This window comes from Tripterygium wilfordii, chromosome 3, assembly GCF_013401445.1.
Source record: "Tripterygium wilfordii isolate XIE 37 chromosome 3, ASM1340144v1, whole genome shotgun sequence".
Classification (NCBI taxonomy): Eukaryota; Viridiplantae; Streptophyta; class Magnoliopsida; order Celastrales; family Celastraceae; genus Tripterygium; species Tripterygium wilfordii.
The window spans coordinates 10,284,024-10,311,334 of NC_052234.1; the positions used below are offsets into that span (position 1 = coordinate 10,284,024).

General features: G+C 37.4%; 4 protein-coding genes and 1 long non-coding RNA gene across 11 annotated transcripts; 3 read left to right on the forward strand and 2 right to left on the reverse strand.

Annotated features, from left to right (window-relative positions):
• Positions 1-282: 282 nt before the first annotated feature.
• Positions 283-4,359, reverse strand: LOC119995368. 4 transcript variants are annotated; one of them, XR_005467666.1, is made up of 12 exons: positions 4,272-4,359; positions 3,790-4,010; positions 3,303-3,647; positions 3,032-3,189; positions 2,592-2,672; positions 2,380-2,461; positions 2,125-2,196; positions 1,945-2,047; positions 1,800-1,853; positions 1,605-1,697; positions 1,268-1,519; positions 283-787 (listed from the first exon to the last, which is right to left on the reverse strand). It is a non-coding gene; the product is annotated as an uncharacterized LOC119995368 (long non-coding RNA). The 4 variants fall into 4 exon arrangements; XR_005467665.1 differs by having other exon boundaries at positions 283-993; XR_005467663.1 differs by having other exon boundaries at positions 283-999.
• An 8,988-nt stretch (positions 4,360-13,347) lies between these two features.
• On the forward strand, positions 13,348-13,824 carry LOC119995630. Its single transcript, XM_038842140.1, has one exon. It carries the CDS (start codon positions 13,348-13,350, stop codon positions 13,822-13,824), a length of 477 nt encoding a protein of 158 aa, XP_038698068.1.
• A 332-nt stretch (positions 13,825-14,156) lies between these two features.
• Positions 14,157-17,179, forward strand: LOC119989076 (pentatricopeptide repeat-containing protein At2g32630). Of its 3 annotated transcripts, none has more exons than XM_038834388.1 (3): positions 14,157-16,275; positions 16,394-16,551; positions 16,636-17,179. In XM_038834388.1, exon 1 carries the CDS (start codon positions 14,245-14,247, stop codon positions 16,066-16,068), a length of 1,824 nt encoding a protein of 607 aa, XP_038690316.1. In that variant the 5' UTR covers positions 14,157-14,244; the 3' UTR covers positions 16,069-16,275; positions 16,394-16,551; positions 16,636-17,179. The 3 variants fall into 3 exon arrangements, with proteins under 3 accessions (XP_038690316.1, XP_038690323.1, XP_038690311.1); XM_038834395.1 differs by having other exon boundaries at positions 16,418-16,532; positions 16,636-17,178; XM_038834383.1 differs by having other exon boundaries at positions 16,418-16,551; positions 16,636-17,177.
• An 850-nt stretch (positions 17,180-18,029) lies between these two features.
• Positions 18,030-18,981, forward strand: LOC119992026 (transcription factor TCP11). The gene has a single exon (XM_038838608.1). It carries the CDS (start codon positions 18,271-18,273, stop codon positions 18,745-18,747), a length of 477 nt encoding a protein of 158 aa, XP_038694536.1. The 5' UTR covers positions 18,030-18,270; the 3' UTR covers positions 18,748-18,981.
• A 283-nt stretch (positions 18,982-19,264) lies between these two features.
• Positions 19,265-25,671, reverse strand: LOC119992010 (OVARIAN TUMOR DOMAIN-containing deubiquitinating enzyme 12-like). 2 transcript variants are annotated; one of them, XM_038838589.1, is made up of 11 exons: positions 25,400-25,660; positions 24,145-24,503; positions 23,913-24,067; positions 22,908-22,981; positions 21,968-22,022; positions 21,742-21,816; positions 21,552-21,625; positions 21,407-21,455; positions 20,822-20,903; positions 20,150-20,203; positions 19,265-19,775 (listed from the first exon to the last, which is right to left on the reverse strand). In XM_038838589.1, the coding sequence occupies exons 2-11, from the start codon at positions 24,479-24,481 to the stop codon at positions 19,708-19,710; spliced, it is 1,023 nt and encodes a 340-aa protein (XP_038694517.1). In that variant the 5' UTR covers positions 24,482-24,503; positions 25,400-25,660; the 3' UTR covers positions 19,265-19,707. The 2 variants fall into 2 exon arrangements, with proteins under 2 accessions (XP_038694517.1, XP_038694524.1); XM_038838596.1 differs by lacking the exon at positions 20,150-20,203 and having other exon boundaries at positions 25,400-25,671.
• Between the last annotated feature and the right edge of the window lie 1,640 nt (positions 25,672-27,311).

Consider the following 27,311-nt stretch of genomic DNA (forward strand, 5'->3'; position numbering starts at 1 on the left):
GTGGTGGTAATGGGGGCCAGCGTAGAATTTCAAAGTTGTTATGAGAGAGATGCAATAGGAGAGAGAAAGTTATTGTGATAAGAGAAGAGAAGTGTAGTTGTGGGAGGAAGATAAGGATAAAAAAATAATTAGCATATTAGTGGTACCTTAGAGGGATAAAGTTTTTTGGACTGGACCTAAGTGTCCAAAAGTTTCACAAGTGGTGCCGGCCTGGAATTTTCCCATAATTCAAATAAAAACACTCTCTTTGTTAAGTGGGCTTTAGTTTGTATTCTCATAGAGTAGGCCTGCGGCCCATCTGACGACACAGGCCATTTTAATCAAATGGGTAGAACACCGCCACCAAAATTATCTTACATTATAAAAATTTTAAAATGAATCTATACTATATATTAATTCTCTTTCAAGTTTACTTTTTTTTAAAAAAAACATCCGTATGCACATTGTGAAAGTGTTAAAAAAAAAAAAAATTCTCCCAAAATCATAATATAAGATAACAGAACGACAGTTCAAAAATAATTGGAAAGTAACTTAAAAAAACTAAAAAAGTAGCAACTTACTAGCAACGATTACACATATTGGCAATTTCCTCAGTACATATTGGCATGTACTGTTATAGGCGGGAATCTATAAAATTAGAGAAACAGATGGATAGTATGGGCAAACCTGAGCGTGGAGCATATCAGACTCTCTTGAGATGAGCTGCTTAGTGCCAGGATTGTAAATGATGCTGTGAGTATGGGGTCCGCAGTGGTGTGGAATTGTGCTGCATGTCTGCCCTTCCCTTCTATTTTTAATGGAAAAAAAAATAGAGGATGGATAAATATATTATGCATACATCATACGCTTCTATTTTTCAATCTTGCCACCAATGCCTATTAAATTAGGCAACAAAATAACTTCAATTGCATTAGTAATCCTTGTCCTAACCCAGGAAATTAGTCCTAACCCAACTCCAATCTGTAGTTTTCTCCAAGATCTTCTTTCTTCTTCCTGTTTCTAAATATTATAAAAACATGAACAATCATCATACAGTAAAAATGAGAAAGTAAGCACAAACCAACACAATCAATTAATAGAACCTATAGCAAATTCCAATTCACCGAGAGTATGCATATGAAGTTGGTAAATGAAGAGGATAAGAAAAAACTCAGTTTTCCTAAGTCATTAGAATAACTAACCCGCACTTTTTACGCGACCAATTTGAGTTAAAAAAACTAATATTTTTATGTATTCAAGAGAAATAAATATTATGAATTGTATTTACCTTGAAAGCATCTTCAATTGTTCTGTCACCTCAAATGTACATTGGAAGAACATCGCTGGCATTATTAAGCCCGAGAGTCTCCAGAAAATATTCCAGGGCATGACCTTTATCCCATTGTATCACAGGTCTTATAATATGGTGAATGTTTAGAGATCTTTTAAGATTTTTCTATAACTTTGTGCCCCAACTCAAGTGGGATTCCGGGTAGTCTTCAAATATAAACTTGACCTTCTCTTCTAGTGGTTTGAAATCCTGCTTGACACCAATTCACACATTGTTTTAAAATAGAATGGAATATAATGATGATTCCTCAATGGAAGATGAAATTAAAATTTACCTGTTCTTTGACTGGTTGAAAGTGCATAGAAACGCAAAATTTGTTTTGTTATCTTCTACCTTGCTCCTGTTATCATCCTCCAATTCTGTGAGTCTGTTATGGAGAGATAAACACAGTTTTGTAAGTATATAAATATATACCAACATAACAGAGGAAAATACTTAGGATTACAGTCATGAGCAAAGCTAGCTAAACCTTTCAAATTGCAGGCAAAAATTTCTTGGCAGGTTGAAAAAGGACTTCATTTCCCTAACATATATTAATTTAAGCTTTTAATTAATGAAAGAGCCACGGTGGCGCCACTATAGTACTTATGAACCTTGAACGATTGAAAGAATACCTTCTTATATTGTGCTGCTTCCCATCACTGGCCTTCACAGGGCTTGGTGGTGACATTATGTTCCAGCATAATATTCATTATTCAACTTTACAAACTTTTTCACCTGAAATCAATGGCATTGTTATGTATAATCTACTACCGATTTAAAAAGAGTCAATCAACTTAAAGTATGATTGCTACCTTGTCTATGCTCCTACCACTGATAATGGTAGTTGGAAAATGCTTTGTTACTTCGCAAACTCCTGCACGCATCTGCAATAAACAGAAATAAGCAATAAGACCACTTAAAAAAAACCAGAATACCTAGCTCGTTTGCTTATATTTTTTCGTTTTGATTTTGTCCTAAACCAAATCTGTAAAAGAAAATTTTAGCATAAAGTAAGAACAAAGACAACCATTAGATCATATCAGAAATCGGAAGAAAAGAACAATTACCAATTGAAATTCGAAAAAATAAGGTAGAGAGCATAAGATCAACATGTAATTGAATGGACCCTTGAAGATGTCAACGGAGATGCTGCAAAGGAGTATGTGCATACACAGGAAAGAATGAAGGAAAGACAGAGAGGAACAAAACACAAATAAGTTAACCCAAAAAAGCAAATATGACAAACAGATCTAGATATTTGAGAGAGAGATTCAGGTACCAAATAGAAGAGAGCCACTTCTTCTTGACTCTGACTATGATCATCTCTCTTTTTCCCGTGATTGCATCCGAGAACTCCTGCCTAGAGAAATAAAACAGCTGCATTATGACCCTAAATAGAAGTAGATGAAAGAGGAAGAGAACAAAGAGGGCTGTGTATATACTGCCAATGATACAAAAATCAGTGAATTGATGAAATGATTGATAAGGAGTTCTCGGCCATCAATTATCATGTACATCTGAGTTACACATGTACTTCTACAGATGAATACAACACCAATCATGGCGTTTGGTGCTCTCATAAATACTTCATTCTTTGTTAACAGTTCGAAGTAAACATATTTGAAGAGACAGAAAGTTGAATGTCAGCTGACAATATGGAGTTCAACAGGAAACAAAACTTTTGTGTTAGGCAAGAGACGGAGAAACGAAGGAACTTACTGGTTGAATTTGCGAATCTGAATTGAACTACTTCCCATGAATGCCTGCCTGTAGTGTTTGTTCAGATCAGAAACCCTAAACCCCCAAATTGGAGTCCACAAAGAGAGCTTCCAAAGCAACAAAAACCAAGAGCCGCTCAAGCTCGATTGCTATTAACCCTGAAACAAAAAACAATTTTTTTTCAATAGAGAACAAAAACCAGTGTCAATGCCAACTGATATGAATTTCAGAGAAAATAGTTGAATCATCAAACCGGATGGTACCCACACACCGGAAAATAGTTGAATTATATCGTTGGCTTCCCTTCGTTTCATTGAGCTCTGTGGTTCATGCATCTGCTCTTGATGTAATTGATGGTAAATTTCTTCAGTGCTTTAATTCTTCCTCTCAGCTTGATCGTCTCTCATGCATGTTATCTTCCTTTCTTCCTTCTCTCTCTCCCCAAATCTGACGGGTAATTGTTGTCGTCCCCTCTCCAAATTGATGAAATCGGGTAAAGATGAATGGCTAGCCATACTTTGATTCTGTGATGTTAGTCCCAGAGGATCGCAGATAGTTGAGCATGAATCAACAACGAAGCACAAAGAGCAAGATCCGAACTGAATCGAAGCCAAAACTACTCCAATCACCCGTAATTACGCGAAGAATAAAAGGAAAAGTTGAGAGAAAAAGGTTGAGGTTGATATTGAAGATGCGTGCACTGGAATGAAGAATGGAAGCAGAGGTAAAATCGAAGAAAGAGAAAAGTTGAGATTGACCTGAGAGATGTATGAACCGAAAAACTGGCGTGCCGCACGCAAAAGCAAAAGAAATTTGTCTTGCTCATCTTTTGTCTTACACATGCTCTGAATCTCATCCGAGGACAACGCAGTTTCTCTGAAACTAACCGAAAACTATGCCGCATTGTCTAGCCAACACCAAAGGAGAAAGGGGAGAACGACAAAAGCACGCATCCCAAGTCGCACGTACCTTCCAGTTGCTGAAACCACACAACGACACGCACGATTACAGCACACAACAGAAACAAACAAAATAGCAACGGACGAAATGTCATCGTTTCGCGCCTCCAAGTGTTGGAAAAAACCAAAACCAGTTGCGAGAGTAGAGAGGGGGAAAAAAAAAACAACAACAACAACAACTCGCCACCATATCATGCCTCGTCCATGAACTTTATATATTAGTATTGATTGATTATATAAGATGAAAGTACATAAGCAATGCATACAAACAAGATACTTACTTGGTTTCGACTTGTTTCCTTTTATTTCGCCTCATTATCCCATAGGCCATTTTCTCTGATTCCTTGTTTTGCAATTACCTGATCTTCTCTAGGGCTTTCATTTTATAAAGGAATATAAAAGATACACAAGTACATAAGCAATGCAAAAACAAAGGAGTCGGCAACACGCAATTCGAAATGCTAGGAAAATCAATGGTGCCACAGTCCTGTCTTCAATTTTTAGTTAATATCAACATAAAATTTCTTTCAATTTCATTATAATTATAACATTAATATGATAATAGAACGAACACAGAAATCAAAATTTCAATTAGATAAGTGGCACATTGAACAACAAAAATCCACATGTGGACATCTATGTCACCTGAAACAAAAAAGCATGGCTCATGTACAAAGCTACGATCAGATTTCTACCCACATCATCAACGTCTATGGGAGCAAGGGTGAAAATTCATGTCATGCTTTTCTTGTAAGAAAGGCCCAAAAATGATATCATTAGCACTAAAAATGATATCATTAGCGAGTGCTTGAGAGTGATTTCATAATACCTGGGAGTAAAAACACAGTTTAGGTATGACATCCACAAAGTTAGCACTGGTTGCCCATGTTAACATATTGGGCCCCTTGTCCAACCCCTTAAAAGGCCTATTAGGAGGTAGGAGGAAACCCTCATTTAAACCACACACCAGCCCTCTTTCCAACCGATGTGGGATACTCAACATCCCCCCTCACGTGTGGGTTGGTCCAACTCCGAGAAGCCCACCACGTGAAAGCCCATCGCGTTGGACTGGCTCCGATACCATGTTAACATAGGTGGGCTTCTCCATATCAATACTTGACAAGTATCGTCTAATGACCCGTTTCCATTGACTATAATTGGTACCAGTCAGTTTCCTATCTGTAATGCGATGCCCAGTTGTTACAATTTCAGTGAATGCCTTAGTTTCACTAGGGCCAGCCATTGTAATCAGCTCAAAGAAATCAACAGAAAGCAACCTTTTTTTTTTTTTTATTTTATATTTTTACTCTGACAGCAACCCTCTCACTGATCTACTCACGGGAACCAGCAGAATGTTTTCCCAGTAATGACAGAAATACTACTCCAGCAATTCATGCTTCCAGTTGATGAATTCTTACATCCCAGAATACCAAAAAAAAACTTACGGGAACCAAAAAAAACTTACAGACCAAAGCCACACGCTGCCCAGGCCAGACCAATCGCACCAGCTGCCCAGACCAGATCAGTCGCACCAGCTGCCCAGACCAGAACCACACGCTGCCCAGGTCAGGCCAGTCGCACCAGCTGCCTAGACCCGACCAGTCACACCAAGCACTGATCTCTGAAACTGGAACCAGACCTTGATTTCACTGCACCAGGTACCAGAACTAGAACCAGACTCTGAGAGCAGCTCATCGCTCATCGCACCAGGCAGCAGGATCCTCATCGCTCATCGCACCAGGCAGCAGGATCAGAACTAGGACTACTGAGATCGACATAGGCTCGCGACCACCATCGGCTCCGATACCATGTCAACATATTGGGCCCCTTGTCCAACCCCAGCAGGATCCTCATCGCTCATCGCACCAGGCAGCAGGATCAGAACTAGGACTACTGAGATCGACATAGGCTCGCGACCACCATCGGCTCCGATACCATGTTAACATATTGGGCCCCTTGTCCAACCCCTTAAAAGGCCTATTAGGAGGTAGGAGGAAACCCTCATTTAAACCACACACCAGCCCTCTTTCCAACCGATGTGGGATACTCAACATCCCCCTCACGTGTGGGTTGGTCCAACTCCGAGAAGCCCACCACGTGAAAGCCCATCGCGTTGGACTGGCTCCGATACCATGTTAACATATTGGGCCCCTTGTCCAACCCCTTAAAAGGCCTATTAGGAGGTAGGAGGAAACCCTCATTTAAACCACACCAGCCCTCTTTCCAACCGATGTGGGATACTCAACAGCCCATTTGCTTTGATGCTAAAGCAGCATCTTTATTCTTCACACAGAGCACTCTTCAAATCTGACAGTCTAATCATCTAACTCAAAAAATTTTGAAGAACAAAGTAGTGAACAGGAATGAGGCATTCATCAATGTCATAAACTGGTTTTTAAAGAATCAAAATAGAAGAGAAAAGAAAAATTAAAAGAAACCTAAAACACTATCAAAATTCAAAAGAAAAAAAAAAGGAAACACAAAAACTCAAACAGCTTTATTGCATGGAGCAATGAAATTCTCAGTTCATGCAATGAATCATATTCTTGCCTAAACCAAGTCAAGCCTTAATGCAAGAAACCATCATTGCCTAAACCAAACCAAGCAAAGTTGAGCCAAGCTTAAAAAATAAATAACCTTCAACTTAATAAAAGAGAGTAAAAATAAAAAAGAAACCCAAAACTCACAAAACATAGAAAAACACAAATGCTAATAACACCCACGAAAAATAACAAAAGCAAAGCCAAGTCAATCTTAAAAAAAAAAAACTCCAAATTAACTTCTTTCAACATCATACATTGACTGATGAGGAAAAAAAAAACAAAAAGAAAGAGCCGAGAGCAAAAATCAAAAAAGAAACCCAAAAATCACAATATATATTATTAAGAAAAAAGCCAAACCCTGATAGAACCTAATTATCAAAATTCTGAAGGAAAAAGAAGACGACACAAATATCCAAACAGAATTTTTTGGTTGGCAAAATGAAATTCTTAGTTTAATTCATGCAAGGAACCACCCTTGTCTAAACCAAGCGAAGCACTCAGTTTTATTCATGCAAGGAACCACCCTTGTCTAAACCAAGCAAAGCACTCAGTTTTAATCATGCAAGGAACCCCCCTTGCCTAAACAAAGCCTAACCACATTGAACCAAGCCAAACAAAGCCGAGTCAAATCTCATATAGCATGATCGGATGACAGAATGAAATCTCAGTTTATGCAAGGAACCACCCTTGCCTAAACCAAGCCAAACCAAGCTTAAACTCCAACTTAACTGCAATCAATCTGTTAGAGATTTGTATTTTGTATATTTTAGCCTAGAAGGGTAGTATAGTCTTCTCATGAGTTCTCTTGTCTATATACTCTTGTAATACACCTTTGGTATTCAATACATTCGATTTACCTTTCATTACACAATCAATATAATGAACTGATTGTGAAGAACAGAAGATTAAGAAAAATAAAAAAGAAACCAAAACTCACAAATTACAGAAAAAACTAATAAAACCCCAAGTATCAAAAATACCAAAACAACAAAAAAAAAAGTTTTATTGGTTGGTGGAATGAATTCTCGGTTTTATTTATGCAAGAAATCACCCTTACTAAATTAAGCCAAGCCAAGCCACATCGAACAAAACCAAGCAAATCCAAGTCAATCTTAAAACAAAAACTCCAACTTAAGTCCTTTCAACATCATAAACTTGCTGACAAGATAAAAAAAATTAAGAAGAAAAACAGAGAGAACATAAATAAAAAAGAAACCCAAAAATTGCAACATATAGAACCCAATTATAAGAATTTCAACGCCAAAAAAAAAGTTCCATAAAACTTTATTGGTTGGCACTTGGCAGAATGAAATTCTCAGTTTTATTCATGCAAGGAATCACCCTTGTCTAAACCAACCAAGCCACACCGAACCAAACCAATCCCAAAACAAAAACTTCAAATATCATAGACTTTGGAGAATAAAAAAACACAAATGAGAGAATCAAAATAAAAACCCCAAGTATCAAAAATACCAAAACAAGCAAAAAATAGCTTTATTGGTTGGTGGAATGAATTCTCGGTTTTATTTATGCAAGGAATCACCCTTACTAAATTAAGCCAAGCCAAGCCACACTAAACCAAACCAAGCAAAGCCAAAACTCACAAAATACGGAGAAAAAAAAACCGTAATAAAACTCAAGTATCAAAAAAAAAAACAGCTTTATTGGTTGGTGGAATGAATTATCGGTTTTATTTATGCAAGGAATCACCCTTACTAAATTAAACCAAGCCAAGCCACACCGAACCAAACCAAGCAAAGCCAAAACTCACAAAATACAGGAAAATTTTTCTAATAAAACTCCAAGTATCAAAAATACCAACAAAAAAAAACAGCTTTATTGGTTGGTGGAATGAATTCTCGGTTTTATTTATGCAAGGAATCACCCTTACTAAATTAAGCCAAGCCAAGCCACATCGAACAAAACCAAGCAAATCCAAGTCAATCTAAAAACAAAAACTCCAACTTAAGTCCTTTCAACATCATAAACTTGTTGACAAGATAAAAAAAAATTAAGAAGAAAAACAGAGAGAACATAAATAAAAAAGAAACCCAAAAATCACAACATATAGAACCCAATTATAAAAATTTCAACGGCAAAAAAAAAGTTCCGTAAAACTTTATTGGTTGGCACTTGGCAGGATGAAATTCTCAGTTTTATTCATGCAAGGAATCACCCTTGTCTAAACCAACCAAGCCACACTGAACCAAACCATTCCCAAAACAAAAACTTCAAATATCATAGACTTTGGAGAATAAAAAAAAACAAATGAGAGAATCAAAATAAAAAAGAAACCTAGAACACACAAACATTAAAAAAAAAAATCTTCATAGAACCCTATCATCAAAATTCCCAAAAGAAAGAGAAAAAAAAAGGGACAAAAACCCAAACACCTGTATTGGATTGGTGACAACAGATTCTGATTTTTCCCAAAAGAAAGAGAAAAAAAAGGGACAAAAACCCAAACACCTGTATTGGATTAGTGAGAACAGATTCTGATTTCTGCATAGCCAAGACCAAACCAAAACAACGTCTAAGCCAGTCTATAAAAAAAACCGCCGTTGAAATCATAAATTGATTGCCAGGATAAAGACCAAAAGGAAACAAAGAAAATTGACACAGAGGCAAATCTTAAAAACCAGATTATCAAAATTCTAAAAACAAAGAGAGAGGACACTATTACGACCATGATATACGGTTCTTATGGGCCAAGAAAGCTCAAGGGATTTCACAATTTGAAGTCACACCCCTCCCTTTATCAGGTTTTGGGACAAACTTTACTCTCATTTGGTGTGTTGCATCTGTCGCAAAATGATGAGTACTAGCTTAATATACCAAAAATTCAATATTCATAATCCACTTGACATATTTATATGACATGAAATCTAAATTAAATAATGTACCTATATGTCTTTTTAAGTTAAACATGTAGATCTGACACTCAAAACTGTATGGAAATTCATGCGCCAGCAAGGTTTTAGATGCAATTACAAACAATATAAATTCTAAGCAAGAAAAATTGAGAAGTGTTTGGGAGTAAAAATGCAGAAAGTAAATGAAACAAATGTTTTCCAAGAAATCAATGGAAATACATAAACTGTTAAACTGAAGATCAACAATCAAAATATGTAATCATAAGGGAATAAGCATTACCGACAAAAAGGACAGTACCAATATCGTGGCAGAAACGATATCTAGAAGTTAAAGCCCATTAGGCGTGATACTAAAGAATCAGTAAGTTTGACTCGCCCAACTCTATTGAGAAATTCTGGGCACCACCATAATTTAAACAAAACCAAAGAAGTAGCAACACTACAGTAAAAATAACGAAGGTTACTCTTTAAACAATTTAGCATAGCTTCGGAAAGACCCACAATCTTGGTTGAGGCATTCTTTTGAAGCAAATCTGAACATAATAAGAGAAATGGTCGAGTTTAGATCATCGTCAATCTATAATTACATCTAGAAAACGTAAACAGAGAACAGATAAGTGTAAACAAAAAGAACTCCTGGTCTTGAGGTTTTGAAGCTGGAAAGATTTGAACTCTTCAGCGAATCAAACAAAAAAGAGATCAAAATGTAAATATGACTGTCCATACTTACATGAGACGAAAAACAAAAAGTCAAGTGAAGAAAAAAAAACGTGAATTGACCAGGCAATGTCTGAGAGGTGTCCCTTGATTAAAAAAACACAACAAGAAAGTTCATATCACAAACAATGAATGGGAACAAGATTTTTTCATGAAGAACACAGTTTATCTAAATGCTAAATAACTATCCTACCAAGAAATGTCAAGTTCATTTTTAATGTCCTTTTTCCCCCAAAGACCTCTGCGTCCTTAGCAATGTTCAAGGCATTGATGGCAATCTTTGTAGTTCCCTGAAGCGTCATGTTACATTAGCCTTACTGCTCTAGTACCAATCCTGTATAAAGAAACTTTGTCATGAATAAAAATTTGCTTATGAGAACCATCAAAAAAAAAAAACTGGGAAAGAAACACGCAAAATTAGAAAAGAAGAGATTGAACCATCAGATAATTAAAGAAAAAGGAGGCATCAAAACTCACACACACACACAGAAAGATTAGAGACAATATGTTTTTTATAATTGGCCAAGTCAGCCCAAGATATTTGGACTCAAATAGGCAGAGGAAGAGGATTTACAGAGAAACTTTGTGACAGGATACTAAGAGTGTCTATTTGGAACAAGAAATGTCATACTCTGAGTGACTAATTCTGTTCACACAACAAGCGAAAGGGATTCACACAATGATCATTACAACTGTAATTTCCATAATATCATCTAATAAGCTTGCATATGCCGTTGACCCACTCCTTTCCTTGATATCATCTAACACCCTAGTAAAAAGCTGCTTTAAATTTTAGAGGAACTTTTCCCAAATCACCGGCTACACGCAATATTATTAGGTTTCAATGGTTGAGCCATATGCGGGACAGCAGGAGAATAGCTTGGATAGAGTTTCAAAAAACTCAATTATATGATCAAACACAGGAATCAACCACAACACATAATCAATATCTACCACAAATCCCAGATTCCTACGCCGCGATCCAACTTAAGCAACATCAGATACAAGAGTTACCTATGCAAACCGTGGAGAAATTTGAAGAGCCTGATTACAATCTCGCATGAACTCCTCCTGAGGCCAGATCACAATCTCGGACAAACTCCTCCAGAATATCCATTTTCTTATAAAACAACAAACATAGAACACATCAATGTGTAAATAAAGAACCATTTTCAAAATTAGAAACTAAACATATAAAAACACGATACGTTCGCCGAGTTATATCTTTCGCCGAATGAGATTCGCAGAGTTATTCATGGAGGGAGCGTCGCCTAAACCAAGCCACGGTCGGCCGTTTTCGCCGACAGAGAATTGAATAGGAAAGAGGAAACGGCCAGCCGGTATCGAGAATCGCGAAAGAGAAAGAAGCTAGGTTTCCTAATTTCTAATTCTAGAATTCTGGCCATTAATTGGAAAGTAAAATATATTTTTTTGACAAGTATATACCGTTGTTTTTGGCAAGAGAGAAGGTTTCCTAATTTCTAGAATTATAGCCGTTAATTGGAAAGTAAAATATCTTTTTGATATCTTTTTTTGAAAATATATACAGTTGTCCCTCTTCCACTCCAGATTCCGAAACCCGTAAATGAATTTTCCTACCCTTGTTTGACACTTTTGACCTATGCTTCTGCTTCTCGTATGGTGATCTGCGCTTCCTCGACACTGCTGGGTCGGGGCTTGAAAAGCAAATGGGACTTTTGGAGACCGGTACACCAGATTATACTTAATTGTAAAAAAGTGCAGTCACTAAAACATCCTTTTAAAAAAGTACACTGGGATCATCTTTTACCAAAATAACCTCAAATTTGATTTTCTCTCTCCACGAATTGTGATACAATAGTGATACTTTTAAATAGAAGATCCAATTTAGTGTTCAATTTATATTTTTTGCTTATAAAATGATGATATAAATGTTAGAATGTAAATTTGATTGCATTACATGTCTTTCTAGTTCAATTATGTCATTTTAGTGGATTTTTGGTGTTGGTGATACTATAGTGATACATCTCTGCAGCTGTAAATGTTTATCCAAAACGAGCAAGAGATGTACAAACCAAGAAAAGAAAACCAAGAAAGGAAAAGTGATTAGGAAGAAGAAGTATGCATATTGGTTCAATTACATCATTTTAATGAATTTTTGGTGTTGGTGATACTATAGTGATACATCTCTGCACTTGTAAATGTTTTTCCAAAACAAATAAGAGAGGTAACCAAGAAAAGAAAATCAAGAAAGGAAAAGTAATTAGGAAGATGAAGTATGCATACTAGTTTCATTGTATCATTTTAGTGATTTTTTGGTGTTGGTGATACTATGGTGATACTATAGTGATACTATAGTGATACATCTCTGCAAAAAACGAACCAGAGTTCAGATCTGCAAAAAAACAAAGCACAGCCCAGATTGAACAACGAAACATCGTCCAGATCTGTCAAAAACAAGGCAGAGCAACTCGACGCAGTCCAGATTGAGCAACGACGAAGAAGGCGATGAAGAGAGGAGAAACTCGACCAAAAACGGAGAAGAAGACAACGAAGAACAAATTCAGATCGATAACAAGAAGAAGAAGAAGAAGAAGAAGAAGAAGAAGAAGAAGAGAAAGAAGGAGATAACTTTTAGTAGAGAAGAAGGAGAGAAATAGAGGAAGTTGGATAGTTGGAGGGAGAAGAAGAAGAAGAAGGAGGAGGAGGAGGGTATTGTAGGTATAAACTAAAAAATATCTTAAGTCAGATGACCAAATTACCCTTAAATTGTACTTTTTTACAATTTTAAAAATGTCCATGACCTTTTTACAATTAAGTTGTCTAAAGTGTTCTTATTGCCAATTGTCCGAAAGCAAATTGCTTCCAAAGCTTTGGGTTGGGCCGAATTTAAGTTTAATTTCCAAACCCAAATCGCAGCCCAAACTCAGATTGGACTGTTGTTGTTGCCAATGCCTATATACCATTACCCATACTTTCACCAGGTCGGGCCTGATAATGGACCCAAGGGCCACCGGCCTATTGCACATACAATCATGAAGAAGAGATTGTCCTCCGAAACTGCGAACTGTCATGTAAACTTCGTCTTCTTGTCATGCAAAGGATTCACCAGAGAGAACGAAACATTCATGCAGTTAACTACTTGGTTTCCTCTAATCGGCATGAATATCGTTTACATATGATGACTTGCCATCAAATTAAGAACAACTTGAGAGTTATTGTTCAATCCTTTTTTGTGTTTGATCATGGATGTACCAATGATTCACTTGAACATCAATGGTGGAAAACTGACAGGAAAGGTGGGTGTCACGAAGGACGCACCAATTCATCATCTGAAGGAGTTGATTGAAGTGCGCATGGGTGTCAAAGCTGCCAGACAGACTCTGCTGTTCAATGACCAGGAGCTGGACAACTCTGAGACTGTTGAATCCCACAATTTGACTGGAGGTGACACACTGAGTCTTGTCATGAAACCACTTGATGGAAATCCAAAATTCAGTATCCAGTTGAAGTCTGAATCCAAGAATGACACTGTGGAGGTGAGGGAGGCTGACTTGGTTGATGATTTGAGGGGCAAAATTGGGAGGCGCTGGCTATATCCTTTTGTTGAAATCAGTTTGGTGCACTGCGGCAAAGAAATGGAAGATGGGTTCCCTCTCTCTGCATATCTCGTCTGTGAGAACTCTGTTGTGGAAGTCAATGTCAAAATGGAACCTCGCTGACATGGAAAAGCTGGAATAACAATGCTTGGGAATGGAACTACTTTACTATTAGCAGTATTTAGAGTTATTGATTGAATAATTGCCATCTGATGGGCAACAACTCATGTTGGCTTTCTTGTTATGTTATGTTATGGTGTGATAATATATAAATATATTACGAGAATAAAATAAAATATTTGGCTGATTAAATCTGTTTTTTTTTTTCCTGATTATATATAATTTATTTTACAGAATTATCGTGAAATTACCTTCCATAGAAAAGTAAAAAAAAATTACTATTTAAAATTTTAATGTTATTTTGTTTTCATTGGGTTCACACAATTTAATTTCTCGTTCGTTTGCGAAGAACTAAATTCACTACCAGAACCAACTGAAAGTAGCTGCTGCGTCGCTTGCATCTTCGATTCATTCGCCGGGGAGATGTCCACACAAAAGCTCTTGCAAGTATTCAAGAAAACCGTCTCCACCGACGAAGAAGTTGCAAAAGAGATTGCGAAAACCCTCATAAAATCAGGCTTGAAGGCCCTCGAAACCTCTCCGTTTTTGCTTTCAAATTTGAATTCTCGAGTGACGCGCCTCGTTCTCTCTGACCCACATCTGCATCCTCGCTCCTGCGTGAATTTTTTCAACTTTCTGCAGAGAAATCCGTCTCTCTCTTCTCGCAGGCCTGATCTTCAGGCCCACATGACCCTTGTTTCTAGATTGTTCAAGGCTCAAGAGTTTGTTGAAATGAGGAATGTGTTGAGTTATGTTGCGGTTGATGAAAATCTTCGATGCCCTGTTTCAGATATGGTTTGTTTTACTGAAACTGACCCTAAAAATGCTAAATTTGTTGAAAAGTTATGTGATTTGTTGTTTAGGGTTTATGCGGATAACGGGAATTTTGAGGAGGCGTTAAGGGTATTTGATTATACGGTGAAAAAGAGTATGAAAATTGAAGAGAGAACATGTATGGTCTATTTACTTGCTTTGAAGAGAAATGATAAAATGGAGATGTCTTTAAGGTTCATTCAAAGAATGGTAAAGTATGGTGTGGGTGTCACTGTTTATTCCATGACCATGGTGATTGATGGATTGTGCAAGAGAGGAGAGGTTGAGAGAGCGGTGAAATTGATGCGTGAATTGGCTGGTGAAGGAATTAAACCCAATGTTATCACTTACAATTCGTTTATAAATGCCTATGTCAAGAGAAAGGACTCTGAGGGTGTCAGGGAAATGTTGAGGTTGATGGAGAATGATAATGTGGCCTACAATGTTACAACATATACACTTCTGATGGAATCGTGTGCTAGCTCTGGCAAGATAGGAGAAGCTGAGAAGTTGTTTGAGGAAATGCGTGAGAGAGGTATAGAAGCAGATGTTCATTTGTATACTTCAATGATTAGTTGGTATTGTAGGTTAGAAAATATGAGGAAGGCCTTTGCATTGTTTGATGAATTGTCTGAAAGAGGTATTGTTGCGAATGTTCGTACTTATGGGGCTCTAATTGATGGAGTATGCAAGGCTGGCCAGATGGAGGCAGCTGAGAATTTGGTGAATTTGATGCAAACCAGAGGCATTGATTTAAATCAGGTAATCTTTAATACACTCATGAATGGCTACTGCAGAAAAGGGATGATAGATGAAGCTCTAAGGCTCTATGTTATCATGGAGAAGAAAGGATTAGAGACTGATGTGTACACGTACAACACAATTGCTAGTGGATTGCATAAGTCGAATCAGAACGAGGAGGCCAAGAGGTGGTTGTTCACAATGGTGGAAAGGGGTAAAACTCCTAACGTGGTGAATTTTACCACTTTGATTGATATCTATTGTAAGGAGGGGAACTTAGGGGAAGCAAAGAGACTGTTTGAAGAAATGGAGGAAAGAGGGGAGAAACCCAACGCAGTTACATATAATGTTCTAATTGATGCATTTAGCAAGAAAGGGAAGATGAAGGAGGCATATAAGCTAAGAGATGACATGGAGGCCATGGGGATATTGTCAGAGGTGTATACATATACTTCACTTCTACATGGGGAATGTATTTTTGGAAAGGTGGATGAGGCTCTGAAGCTATTTAACGAAATGCACCAAAGAGGTTTATCTAGGAATAAAATCACTTACACAGCAATGATTTCAGGCCTTTCCAAGGATGGAAGATCAGATGAAGCCTTTAAGCTGTATGATGAGATGATAGAGGCGGGCTTTACACCTGACGACAGGGTATACACCTCACTGGTGGGGAGTGTTCATAATGCCTAATCTGAAATTTAAAGGAGGCCTGTGATGGACAACAACTATATAAATCATGATTTTATGAATCTGTCTCATGTCATACAAAAATTTAGTAGGAGAGATCAAAGAGGGTGTATGGTCTGACACGGGTAAGCTGAGCACAAGGAGTTCAGTTTATTTGGTGTATCAGTGTTAAATGTTCTAAACTCCGCAGCAGTTACCTGGGAAAGAGAAGTAAGTAATTTTAATAAACTAATTTATTTGCTGTCTTCTTGTTGCAATCTCATTTCGGTACCATGTGCTTCTATATGAATCAGAGTAGTAAATATCACCACATTTGATTGGTTGTTAGTGTTCAATTGTATTTTGGATACAGGAGGATGGGGCCTGTACCCGCCCAACAGGATAGCTAGCATGAACGGTTGCTTTGCTTCTTCCATTGAAGTAGTACCATCGCAGCTGCCCAAAGGTTTCCTGAGAAGCTAAAAGAGGTTTTTACCCTGAATCATGGTTAGTTTACAACTCTCTTTTTTTTCCCCCTAGTTTTTGCCATTTTACATGTCTGATCATTTCACACTTTTGGCATTGGCTCAGGATGTTCGAGCTTCGGATGCATACTTCAATCCGCCCGTTCAATCAACACTCAAAGATCCTGTCCTGCAGGAATGTACATTTGACTTGTTTCAAGTGGCCGTGAATCACTTTGAAGGTGGGGTAACCTACTGAATGTTTAGAAACCATATAAACTGCAGTACATTGCTTACAATATGCCAGCCATTGATACTATTTTATGTCTTCAATTTTCATGTCCTAGACCCACTTCATGTACAATGTTCTTGATAATTGCTAATGCTTGATCGCAGCTCATATTGATAAATGTTAGCAATTCTGGTTCACCTGATGACCCCGAGCTAAGATATCTTCATTATTAGAGTGAATGGCCCATTATTTTCACCACCTCCTTTTAGGTTGCGTTCCATATAATGCTTGTTCTTTACCTAAAATTTGCCTTCAAGTTCCAACAGTTCAACATCTGTGCTATCCTTTTGTTTGTTAATGAAGGTAGAGCCATCCATCTGTTGCATTGCATGGATGGAACCAGCCGCTCAGCACAGAAGGATTGCATTATTGAATTTATTCTATTATATCTAGTGATAATTTTGATTTTTCTTAAAGTCTTAGAGCACTCGCATTAGAGTTGCTAAATACATTTTTATTTTCCCCTCTCAAACTTCATTTTTTTTATAACTGTATCTCTATTCAATTTACAATATTTTTTGACCATTTTTTTTTATTGAATGTTGTGCTACTGCTAACCACTTTTGGTGTGAGGAAAGAGGAGAGGGAGTAATATTATATTATATTTTGTGTCCACATATTGCAATAGTAAACCTCTACTTCTAGAGATTCTCTTAGTAAAGTCTCTATTTTACATGTCTATAATAGATTCTGACGCAACTAGGTTTATACAAAAATTACTGATATAATCGAACCGACAATAATCAAATCAATATGTCGTTTATTCTTTACAAAAATTATATATTTCTTTAAAGAACCGATAGAAAAATCGACCAATAACCAAAATAACTGACAATAACCGATCAATCGGTCAGTTAAATTAATGTCTAAAAATCGATCGTAACTGATCATTTTCCTAATAAATATCTTGTTTGGCGTCTCCATTTTAGTTAATTGCATCAATTTACATCCACTGCAAGTGCTCTTTCTCATTTGGGTCAAAGTGTATGCAATTCTGTATTAATGGGAATTAACTCAAATAATAGTTGATTTCGTTGCCTTCTTTATTATAGTCTTTACGTCCACAAAAGGAGATAGGGATGGAATTAATCCAACCAATTTCACCGGATCTCCGACATCAAATACAATCATATATTATATTTGACAACATCACATTCAAAACATTCAGTGACGGAGATGATGTGGAATTACTGAAATAATTCTAACTAATCCTTTTCCCCACAAAAGAGAAAAAATATTGATTGAAAGTGGGGCCGATGGATGCAAAGAGAATCACGATTGGACCTGTTTGTGGACCCCATAGCACAAAAGTGGGCCCATTAAGACATATTGTATATAAGCCTGCAAGAGCTGAACTCATACCCGTCAAGGTGGGGTCAATAGAATCCAACTCCTCAACAGCTCACCCACCTTCCTCACTCTCAATTCACAAACCCTAGATTTTCGTTGTCCCTACCATAACCCTCGGTCATGGATTCCCAGTCACAACCCAATACGCAGTCCATCGTAGCTCGCAAACCCTCGTCAAAGGACCGCCACAGCAAGGTGAACGGCCGGGGACGCCGGATCCGGATGCCTGCTCTTACCGCAGCCCGGATCTTTCAGCTGACACGAGAGCTTGGCCACCGATCCGACGGAGAGACCATTGAGTGGCTCTTGCACCAGGTCGAGCCATCACTCATTACCGCTACAGGGTCTGGCATTGCGCCTTCTACCGCAGATTCCTCCAACGACGGACCCGTCCCTCTCTCATCGGTTCCGCCAGCCACCTCGTCCCAGGCACAACCCGGGATGTATGAGGTGGCGCCGCCAAGCTGTCGGCTTAACTTAGGGATCGAATACCGGAACATGCCGTTCACACAGTTGTTGTTGCAGCCGGAGACCGAGGCTTCCGAAGAGAGGCAGCAGGAGGAGGAGGTTACCGACAATCATCCGCACGAAGTGTAAAAACTTAAAATTTCCATTTAGACGGTGTGATTGGGCTAAATAGGCGTCTTCTTCAGTAACTAATTTTAGGGTTTTAAGTGTTTGTGCGGGTGGCGGAGATGTCAAAATATTATATAAATCAAATTGAAATTTTATGGCCCCTTATGTACAGAGTTTGAAGACTGCATGAAGCACAAAGATTTCACTTCCCTTGTATTGATAATTTCTCAATATGAGCTCTGTTTTACCTGTGCATGGTGGGGGTAAGACTCCCTGTCCAATCTCACCATATGAAACCATTTGTAGATATTCTTGTGTGATCTTCTTGCTTGGAATGGCATAGAGAGTGAAAATAACATCACAAGGAGGCTCTAGATATGCCAGTGTGTGATTTGGTACTAGGAACACTAGTCATTGCAGATCCTCGAACGGGGCTATTTCACTTACCATAATCTTTTAGTGCCAATTTTACACTGTTTACCAGCAAGCTGGTTAAGCATTTGAGCGGCACGCTGAAAAATTTCCAGGCATTCGCAAGTGGTACAGAGAAAATGCAGTTTATTCTATAATCTCAACTGGGATAAGAACTTATCACAGTCACATGCTTTGAAGTCGTGCTTCATCAAAATTCATCGATACACATACACGGATCATTCTGAACAAGACATGATAACTCAATTTCAAATCAGAGATGAGGAAATTTGATGCTGCTATTATCAACTATTTTCTTTGGCATGCAGCCGTTGATGTACAGGTGCAAAAATTGAGAAAAGTAATATTATGCAACCACATTCCTAGAGAACAATATGACATTATTTGGATGAGTGGCCAATTAGACAAATGATCATGAATATGAAACTGGAAGCAATGTCATATACAATGAACATTGCATTAAGGAGTCACCATTTAGCTGTTATTGACTGTGAGGCAGAGGAATGTGCGTCTCCAATAATCAATCAATGGTCAAACAGTCTGGAGTTCCTAATGCTTATTTCCAAAAATCCACCACTTTTTTCTCCTTCTAGACTCAGAAGAAGATGTATCCAAATCTAAACAAAACAAGAAAATTCATTAATTTCATAGCAATGTCGGCAAAAAGCAACAACAAACAGCAAACAGCAAACCATCATTTTCTTGTTTTGTCAATAATTCAAATCTGAGTAGAATTTGTTTAAATTAACTTCACATATCCCTCGGTTAGATTGTTTGCCCAAAAACAGCAAAGAATCTAGCCAGTATTTTCATATCTTGTGAAACACTAGCTAATTAACTTACTCTGATTACTAAAAGCAGAAAAGATTTATGCCTAACTAAGTTTGCTGTCGGCTTCAGACCAGCATTCTAGAGTCAAAATAAAACCCTGTGATTTTTATTAATGCACTTCTCCTTAAAATTAATATCACAAGAGGAAAAGGAAAGTCACCTCCTGGAAAGATCGAGTTGTAATGGACCTCTGCCCAAAAACTCAAGAAAATGACTGCAAAGAAGCCACAAACTGTATGATTAGACACAAATAAATGTGCATCTATATATCACAAAAAGATAGATGTTACCATAAAGGTAGAAAAGTGATTCAGCTATCGTAATTTATGATCCAGTATTGGCGACAGCAAAACAATTAGGATTCTCCAATCGAAAATTATACATGCAACTTCGAATGTGTGAGGTCCATTATGTTTTGCTGAAACACTAGCTAATTACCTCAAAAGTGTCAATCGAAGACACAAATATTAATTGAAGACACGTGGTTTGAATCTAGGTGCTATTGTAAATAAAGAGAAAAATTAAGGTATTTATACATTTATACGGTTATAAATTTGACTGTTCTATTATGGGAGCTGTCTATTTGTGTGTCAATAAGCCACTTGAAGATTTACCATTAGATAGTCTCTATCTGATACATTTATAAATAAAAAAGAGAGAGAGAGAGAACAAAATAGGAAGGGACAGAGGGAGAGAAACTTCAAATGAAACCTTTTGTAATACACCAAAGGATTTCTGAAAACCACCATAAATACAGGCTGGGCATATTCAAATCAGACAAGGTTTAAGTATCAGACATAAGACAATAGATAAAGGAAATGTAATAGCTTACTTCTTTTTGATTTCTTGTTAGGAAGAATCTCTATGTAACATGTGTCCTTGAAAGAGGTCATAACAAATATCTTCACACCATACTGCAATAAATACTACCAAGTGTCAGCTTCAGACCCAATGCCCACTACACCGTGAAAAATAATGTAAGGTGAAGAAAAAAAACTGTGCTTGAATTGGTAGTCATTGTCAGTTGATGAAATAATATACACAATAACAAAAGTGACAGACTTGAGCAGAGATCATAATCACCAAAAGAACCTTTTTTTCTATGGAAGCGATTTTTTGTTTTAAAGAGAAAAAGAAGAGTCCCTATAAGCAATCAATCTCTAATAATTTAAGATTTTACAAGAATAACAAAAATATCTAAGTTAGCTGTTATAAATTAACGAAAATGATAGTTTACTGCTACAACATGCTAACCTATTTCACTCTACATGAGCATCCAAACTTATCTATGACATGTATGTGGCCTTAAATTAAATTTTTGATGAAGAGTGAGACAACTGAGTTTCAATATCTTATCAAACAGGAGGAAACTCAGCTGCCACCAAAGTAAGAAAATAGGTTTGCCTGCCATTCTTACCGCATCTGCTGCTGCCTGCAATGTAACATGATCGCCCCACTCACCACTCCTAGTCACATTCATATTGAAGCGTATTAAATGTCTATATACCCAAAAGAAATTGTAAAATAGAAATTTAAAAAAGGAAATTTTATTTCATCATTACTTGGACATCTTCTTTAGATAATCATTATACTCCATAGGAACGTATCCCTCATATATCTCCGGATGGGACTTCAGCTGACAACATGAAAAGATTAATGGAAAGGCATCAGAATCAAGAAAACAAATGCCATGGTTAATTCAAAAAGCAAAGTTCGTGCAAATGAATGATAATTAATTCCTTGGAAAGAAACCTGATTTACAACTTGCCGTCTCACAAATTTGTGACGCTCAAGGGTGTCATATAGCTGATCTGACAAAGCTCGAAACTGGAAAAAGAAAGGATCAAAGCATAAATTTTGGTTCAAAGCGGAGCACTATATGGTGCCAGAAAAAAAAGAACTGAGAGAAAGATCAAGTACATCCGTGTTCATTATGCTTGGAAACATGAACTACAAACGATGGATAAAAATAACTAACCTGACAGTTACCATCTCCCTGAACCTTAAGCTCCACAAATCCGTAACACTGCAGTCTATATTTATAAATCAAATTATAGCATCAACATGACTACAGGTAAAATATAAAAGGACGAGGAAAAACCCAAGACTACCCGAGTCAATATTGTATATAGACTACTCAAGCCTTTATCCCAAAGAACTTTGGGATTTACAACATGAATTCATAAAAGATAGGAGTACGAATCCGCAAAGTGGAGCACACCAATGGTTTTCTCTTTCAGATTGATGTTCTTTTGGCATAATTTTGCACTTGGCTGTCAGCCTGCATCCCCTCTCTATCCCATTTTGGAACCTGCTGTCTTACCAGGCTGACTGTATCGGATATAGACTATCTAATGGTAAATCTTCAAGTGACTTATTGACACAAACAGACACCTCAGATAAAAAAAAAAAAAAAGTCAAATTTAAAAGCCTAGATAAAAAAATTCAACATTTCAAGATTGACAAATAGATATGATATGGAAACAACACCTTATGCAGAACTTCCCTGCAATGGAGGCAGATCCAGGAAGAGCTAATGTTAAAGAGCCTTACTCTTGCATTTGGAAGAGACTTTCTCAGTGGTTTGAACTTGTTAACCCTATAATATGGTAAAGCAATTTTTCCACTACAATCAATGAACTAGGGAACTACAGTTACTTGTTCATTAATTGTAATGTTGCGTAGGAATATAGATGGACCAACATGCTAGTTGGAAACAAGAATGAACTTGGAAAAAGCGGAAAAAAATGCTCATTTAATAACCAACATAGCCCCAACAGAAATAAGCTCTACAAACAAGCTTGTTTAATAGACCAACCTAGCTCTTGAATAAAATCTTACTTGACTCGGTTGAGATTGTCTACACCCCTAATGCAGAAAATCTTACCCTTCAAAGGGATAGAACTTTAAACTAATACCTGGTCAGAAGCCTCTCATGATCTGAAGTTGCTTCATCAATTGAAGGAATCTCACCATTAATTCTAGGAACATGCTGCACACAGTAATCGATAAAGTCACACTCTATACAGAAATATTAAAGTTGCTGAATAGGAGTAGCATTATGGTCTTAAAGAGAAGGTTTCCTCCTCCATTGATGCTGAATGACATGTTGCTGAAACAGAATTAGTACACATGGGCACACATAAGTTCATTCAGACACGTGCACACAGCAAACACTTTTGAAATAGATCATGGATGATGACTCAGAAGAAGAAGTTCACCCCTCTCTCTGATAATCTTCTATATAAATTCTAAAAATTTGACATTCCTGCTTAAATGCATATTCGGGCATTCTTAGTTCTGCCACTATGCACTTGTAACAAAAATGACTCACAAATCCAAATAAAGTTCAAACAAAAGGGTAAATGGCTCTAATTAAACTGCACAATGAAAACCAGAACAAGATTAATCTGTTTTTTTTAGGTAAGTGAGGTGGGCCTATTTGAATCCAAGACCATGGGCAGGTGGGGATCATAACCACCATGACTAAAAGGGTGATCCCTGGAATGTTAAGAAAAGTGGAAGTTAAAAATCTTGCGATGAATCAAAATTTTCGACACCAGGTGTGTATTAGAAAACCCTACTTTCCTGAACTTCCATTTGCATTTTCCACACTATGAAGCTATGATACTTGTGAACCATGTTAAAGTCAATCGTAAAGCAATACTAGAACCTGAGATAGAACTCAAGCTCAAGTCACAGCTGAACGTCAACATTAACTAATATAAGAAACACTTGTTATCATTAAGTAAATCAGAAAAGTTAACAAAACTTGGTCTCGTCAACCAGTAAAGGAGTGGTCAAAGAAAAAGTGACTGGAAAGTTCAAAAAAAAAATACTTCTTGATGCATCTACAATCTACAGTAGCTTTGTCAACGAGGAAATAAGAGATCATACCAGCACTTCGGAAAGCTAAAACTTACTGGTATGGAATTCATTTGATTCAGTCTCTTGCCTACTTCATCATCAAGTTGAAATTCATCAGAGTCCCAATTAGAGGAACACTCTTCTCCATCAACGGGACTAGAACATGAACTAGAAGGCATATCATCATTTTCTTCTAGGCCACACTCATGGTCTGCATATCACAAGCAGGATTATCAAAATGACTAAGAGAGGACAGATACTATCATGACTTGAGAAAGATAAGAATACCCTGAGTACCAGACCAGTCATTCCTGGCCAATGGACTATGCCAATCATGCATATGATTTGATGCTTCAGATTGCTCTTCTGCAGCAGAGTATCCAGAGGATTCTGTGATTTCTAGCTGTGAAATTTCTTCCTGAAGGGCACGAGCAATCATCTCATCATTCTCTACTTGGCTACAGTCTGTAAGATCATAATGACCTCTGGCATATTGCCCATGATAGTTGTCCTCGGTTTCGTGCTGTATTGCATCACCATAATATCCAGAATAATATGGAGGATCACCGTCAAGGAGGCGAAGACCCCACTGGACAACATCTGACTCTTGCTCATAAGGGATCATCTCTCCTTTAGATTGAGTTCACCTAATGATAAACCCCAAGGGCTATGTTGAGCTGAACTATATATATTCCAAATAAAATTAATGCATTACTCACTACAAATCAAGGAAAACTAGCGGTGGGCATGATCATCATGACTTCATGATAAATGCCATAAAAACTGTTGAGGGCCTGATAAACCTAACCCAGTTGAGGGATTCCCCATGGTGATAACTGATAACAAATATAAGATCAAATATATAAGTTGTCAACTTGTCATTATCTTGGATGACATAGTTGATTCATTCAACCTAACATCTAGAATAATATCCTCCAAGGCCTGCAACAATCAGAGAGAAATTTTAGCGACTTGGACAGACAATATCTTAACTCATTTTTGGAGGATCAGTTAAATCCTCACTCGTAGATGTGAATGTTGTGTAGATAACCGAGAGTGAGAGCAATTGCTGCAATTCATCCACATTTCACTTTCCCTCCACATCTCCTTCCGACCAGACAAAAAAATTGGACTAACCCTATTATCTTTTCCTTCTCCTCCAAGGGTCCGCCCCCTTCTCCTGATTGCTAATTAAATTAAAACTGTTCTCAACAGAGACTTCACAAAATCTCCACTATAGAGTTGCCAATTCAATCAAAACAATTAGGTTCACGCCCATCGTCCATATTTCTTCAATAAACAGATACGATTCGAACCCACTTCACAAGTTCCACAATTTTCGTGCTTAAGACTACTGAGCAACGGAAAATCACGCTCCCGCCAAGCCACAAATCATATTGAATCACCCAATAAAGCATAAAAGACATAACATCAAACACATATTTTTTAAAACAAATCAATATCCAGTTCTAATTCTTTCAACAACTAGTCAAAACCAACTCACACCCACAAAACATACAGAGAATCAGAATAAAGAACTCACCTAATCAGCTTCGATTCAATGCTATAAAGCGATTCGATACGCTCAAAAAACTCGTCTCAAACGCCGGCTTTTGATTCTTGAGTGAGGAAACTGCAAGGCCCTATACGTATGTAGCTATATAGGAGACTTACGTGGCGATAACTACGATCGCTTGAACCTGAAAGACGGGAATATTATTATACACAGAAGAGAAAACAAAAAAATGAGGAATTCCAAGCGTTTATATACTGTTTATCACGGCGTTAAAGGTCGAGCAAGTTTCAAGGACGAAGGACACTGCGCGGTCCCTGTGGAACGTTTGGATTAGTGTTGGGTGGACATGATTTGGAGTCCATTTAAGCGGCATTTCCTTGAACGGCTTTGTTTCAAAATCAAATCAAAATTCATAATTAATTTTGAAATAACGCGTTTTCTTGAGTCATTAATTAAATGATTTTGTGGCCGTTGATTACAAATTGGAGGGCTCAGATTACGGTGGGAGGGTTTTTCCGGCTGCTGCGAGTGCGAAATTCCTGGCCGCGAATCTCTACAAAATGACCGTTATGACCTTCCCTCGTTAAGAAGTTAATTTTAGTACTCCAGTCAACATCAGCAGCTGGTGGGTCATAAAGGTCCAAATCTAGCCTATGTGTCAGTAATACTAGTTAATCCGCACAATAATATAATATCATAAATTTGTGGCATGGTGTACTGCCCCTGAAAGAATTTCAGAAATATATATACACTGTATGTATCCAACCACTTTCTTGTATATTTTAGGCAAGATTTGGCATATACGTACAAGAATTGAGTGTACATGTGGGCATTCAATTTCATGCTTTTGTGCTGGTGGGGCAGAAATCACCATGAAATGGTCATAAAATATTGATAATCTCGAACCCAGACTGAATGATTAGTATATAATAAGGTTTTTAATTCATTTCATTTAACAAAATATACCATAATTTGAAGGATTCGAGACAGAGATTTGGGTTTAAGGTCCCAAAATATGTCATATTACTTTTGAGTGCTTTACATGAGGCGGCAACTAACTCTCTGCGTGTCAACTTTCTGCTTTTTGGAATATGAAACTTTTTTTCTAATAAGTTTCTTGCTTTACCACTTGCACTTCCTTCCACTTTCAGCTGTCCAAAAGGGTCAATAATATGTTTGCCATGACAAGTACCAGAGTTGAATACGTTGCGTTTAAGCACCAATGCAATGACTGGCTTCCTTCACAAGTTTGTCTAAGCACCGCATACATTTCCGTGTCACAACAAAAGATTCCAGCCTTAGTAAGACTCTTCTCCTTTGTAATTAAGGAGTCGTGTTCCACTTTTCTTGTCACAGTCATGGTGTCTGAATCAACATTTTCTCATCCCAACCTGTAAACCTTCAATTCCTTGTTTTCTAGAAGTAAAACACGCATAGGCAAATATGTACTGTGGGAGTGAGTATATTTTCTGTCATGACACACACATGTAGTTCGTAAGTAGAAATTTATAATGAAAGGGAGTATAAATATTGATCTAAGAGCTTCCACAACAAGTAGTCTACTCTTGCTCAAGAACAGAATTGTCATTAGGCAAAGATGTTCTACAGCACATTTTTTTAACATACAGAGCTAAAATACAGATGATTCTGCTAAGAAATTGTTAATACTACCACTTGGGCTTCTGCAACAACACATCAACTATCTTCAGTTTAAGATGCAACTAGCCACTCTGCGACTATCTTCAAGGCCAAGCACTTTTTATGAATTATATAATCTCTCTCAATACCGACTTTTCAGTGTCTCCCATACATTTTTCACAGCATAAACTATATGAAAATGATGGTAGATACATGTCTCTGGAAGAAACACAAGGTGTAGGGGGTCATTCATACAGCAACTATTTAGTAAGAATTCAGATGCGGCAACCGTCAGTTTTAT

Excerpts from the sequence above, each read along its gene's own strand:
- LOC119995630 (XM_038842140.1), top strand. The coding sequence starts at position 13,348 with ATGGATGTACCAATGATTCACTTGAACATCAATGGTGGAAAACTGACA.
- LOC119992010 (XM_038838589.1), bottom strand. The coding sequence starts at position 24,481 with ATGATCCCTTATGAGCAAGAGTCAGATGTTGTCCAGTGGGGTCTTCGC. Across the intron at positions 21,817-21,967 it reads AGGGAGATGGTAACTGTCAG|TTTCGAGCTTTGTCAGATCA; the intron begins GTTAGTTATTTT and ends TTCTTTTTCCAG. Across the intron at positions 20,204-20,821 it reads TAACAAGAAATCAAAAAGAA|TCATTTTCTTGAGTTTTTGG; the intron begins GTAAGCTATTAC and ends GCTTCTTTGCAG.
- LOC119989076 (XM_038834388.1), top strand. The coding sequence starts at position 14,245 with ATGTCCACACAAAAGCTCTTGCAAGTATTCAAGAAAACCGTCTCCACC.
- LOC119992026 (XM_038838608.1), top strand. The coding sequence starts at position 18,271 with ATGGATTCCCAGTCACAACCCAATACGCAGTCCATCGTAGCTCGCAAA.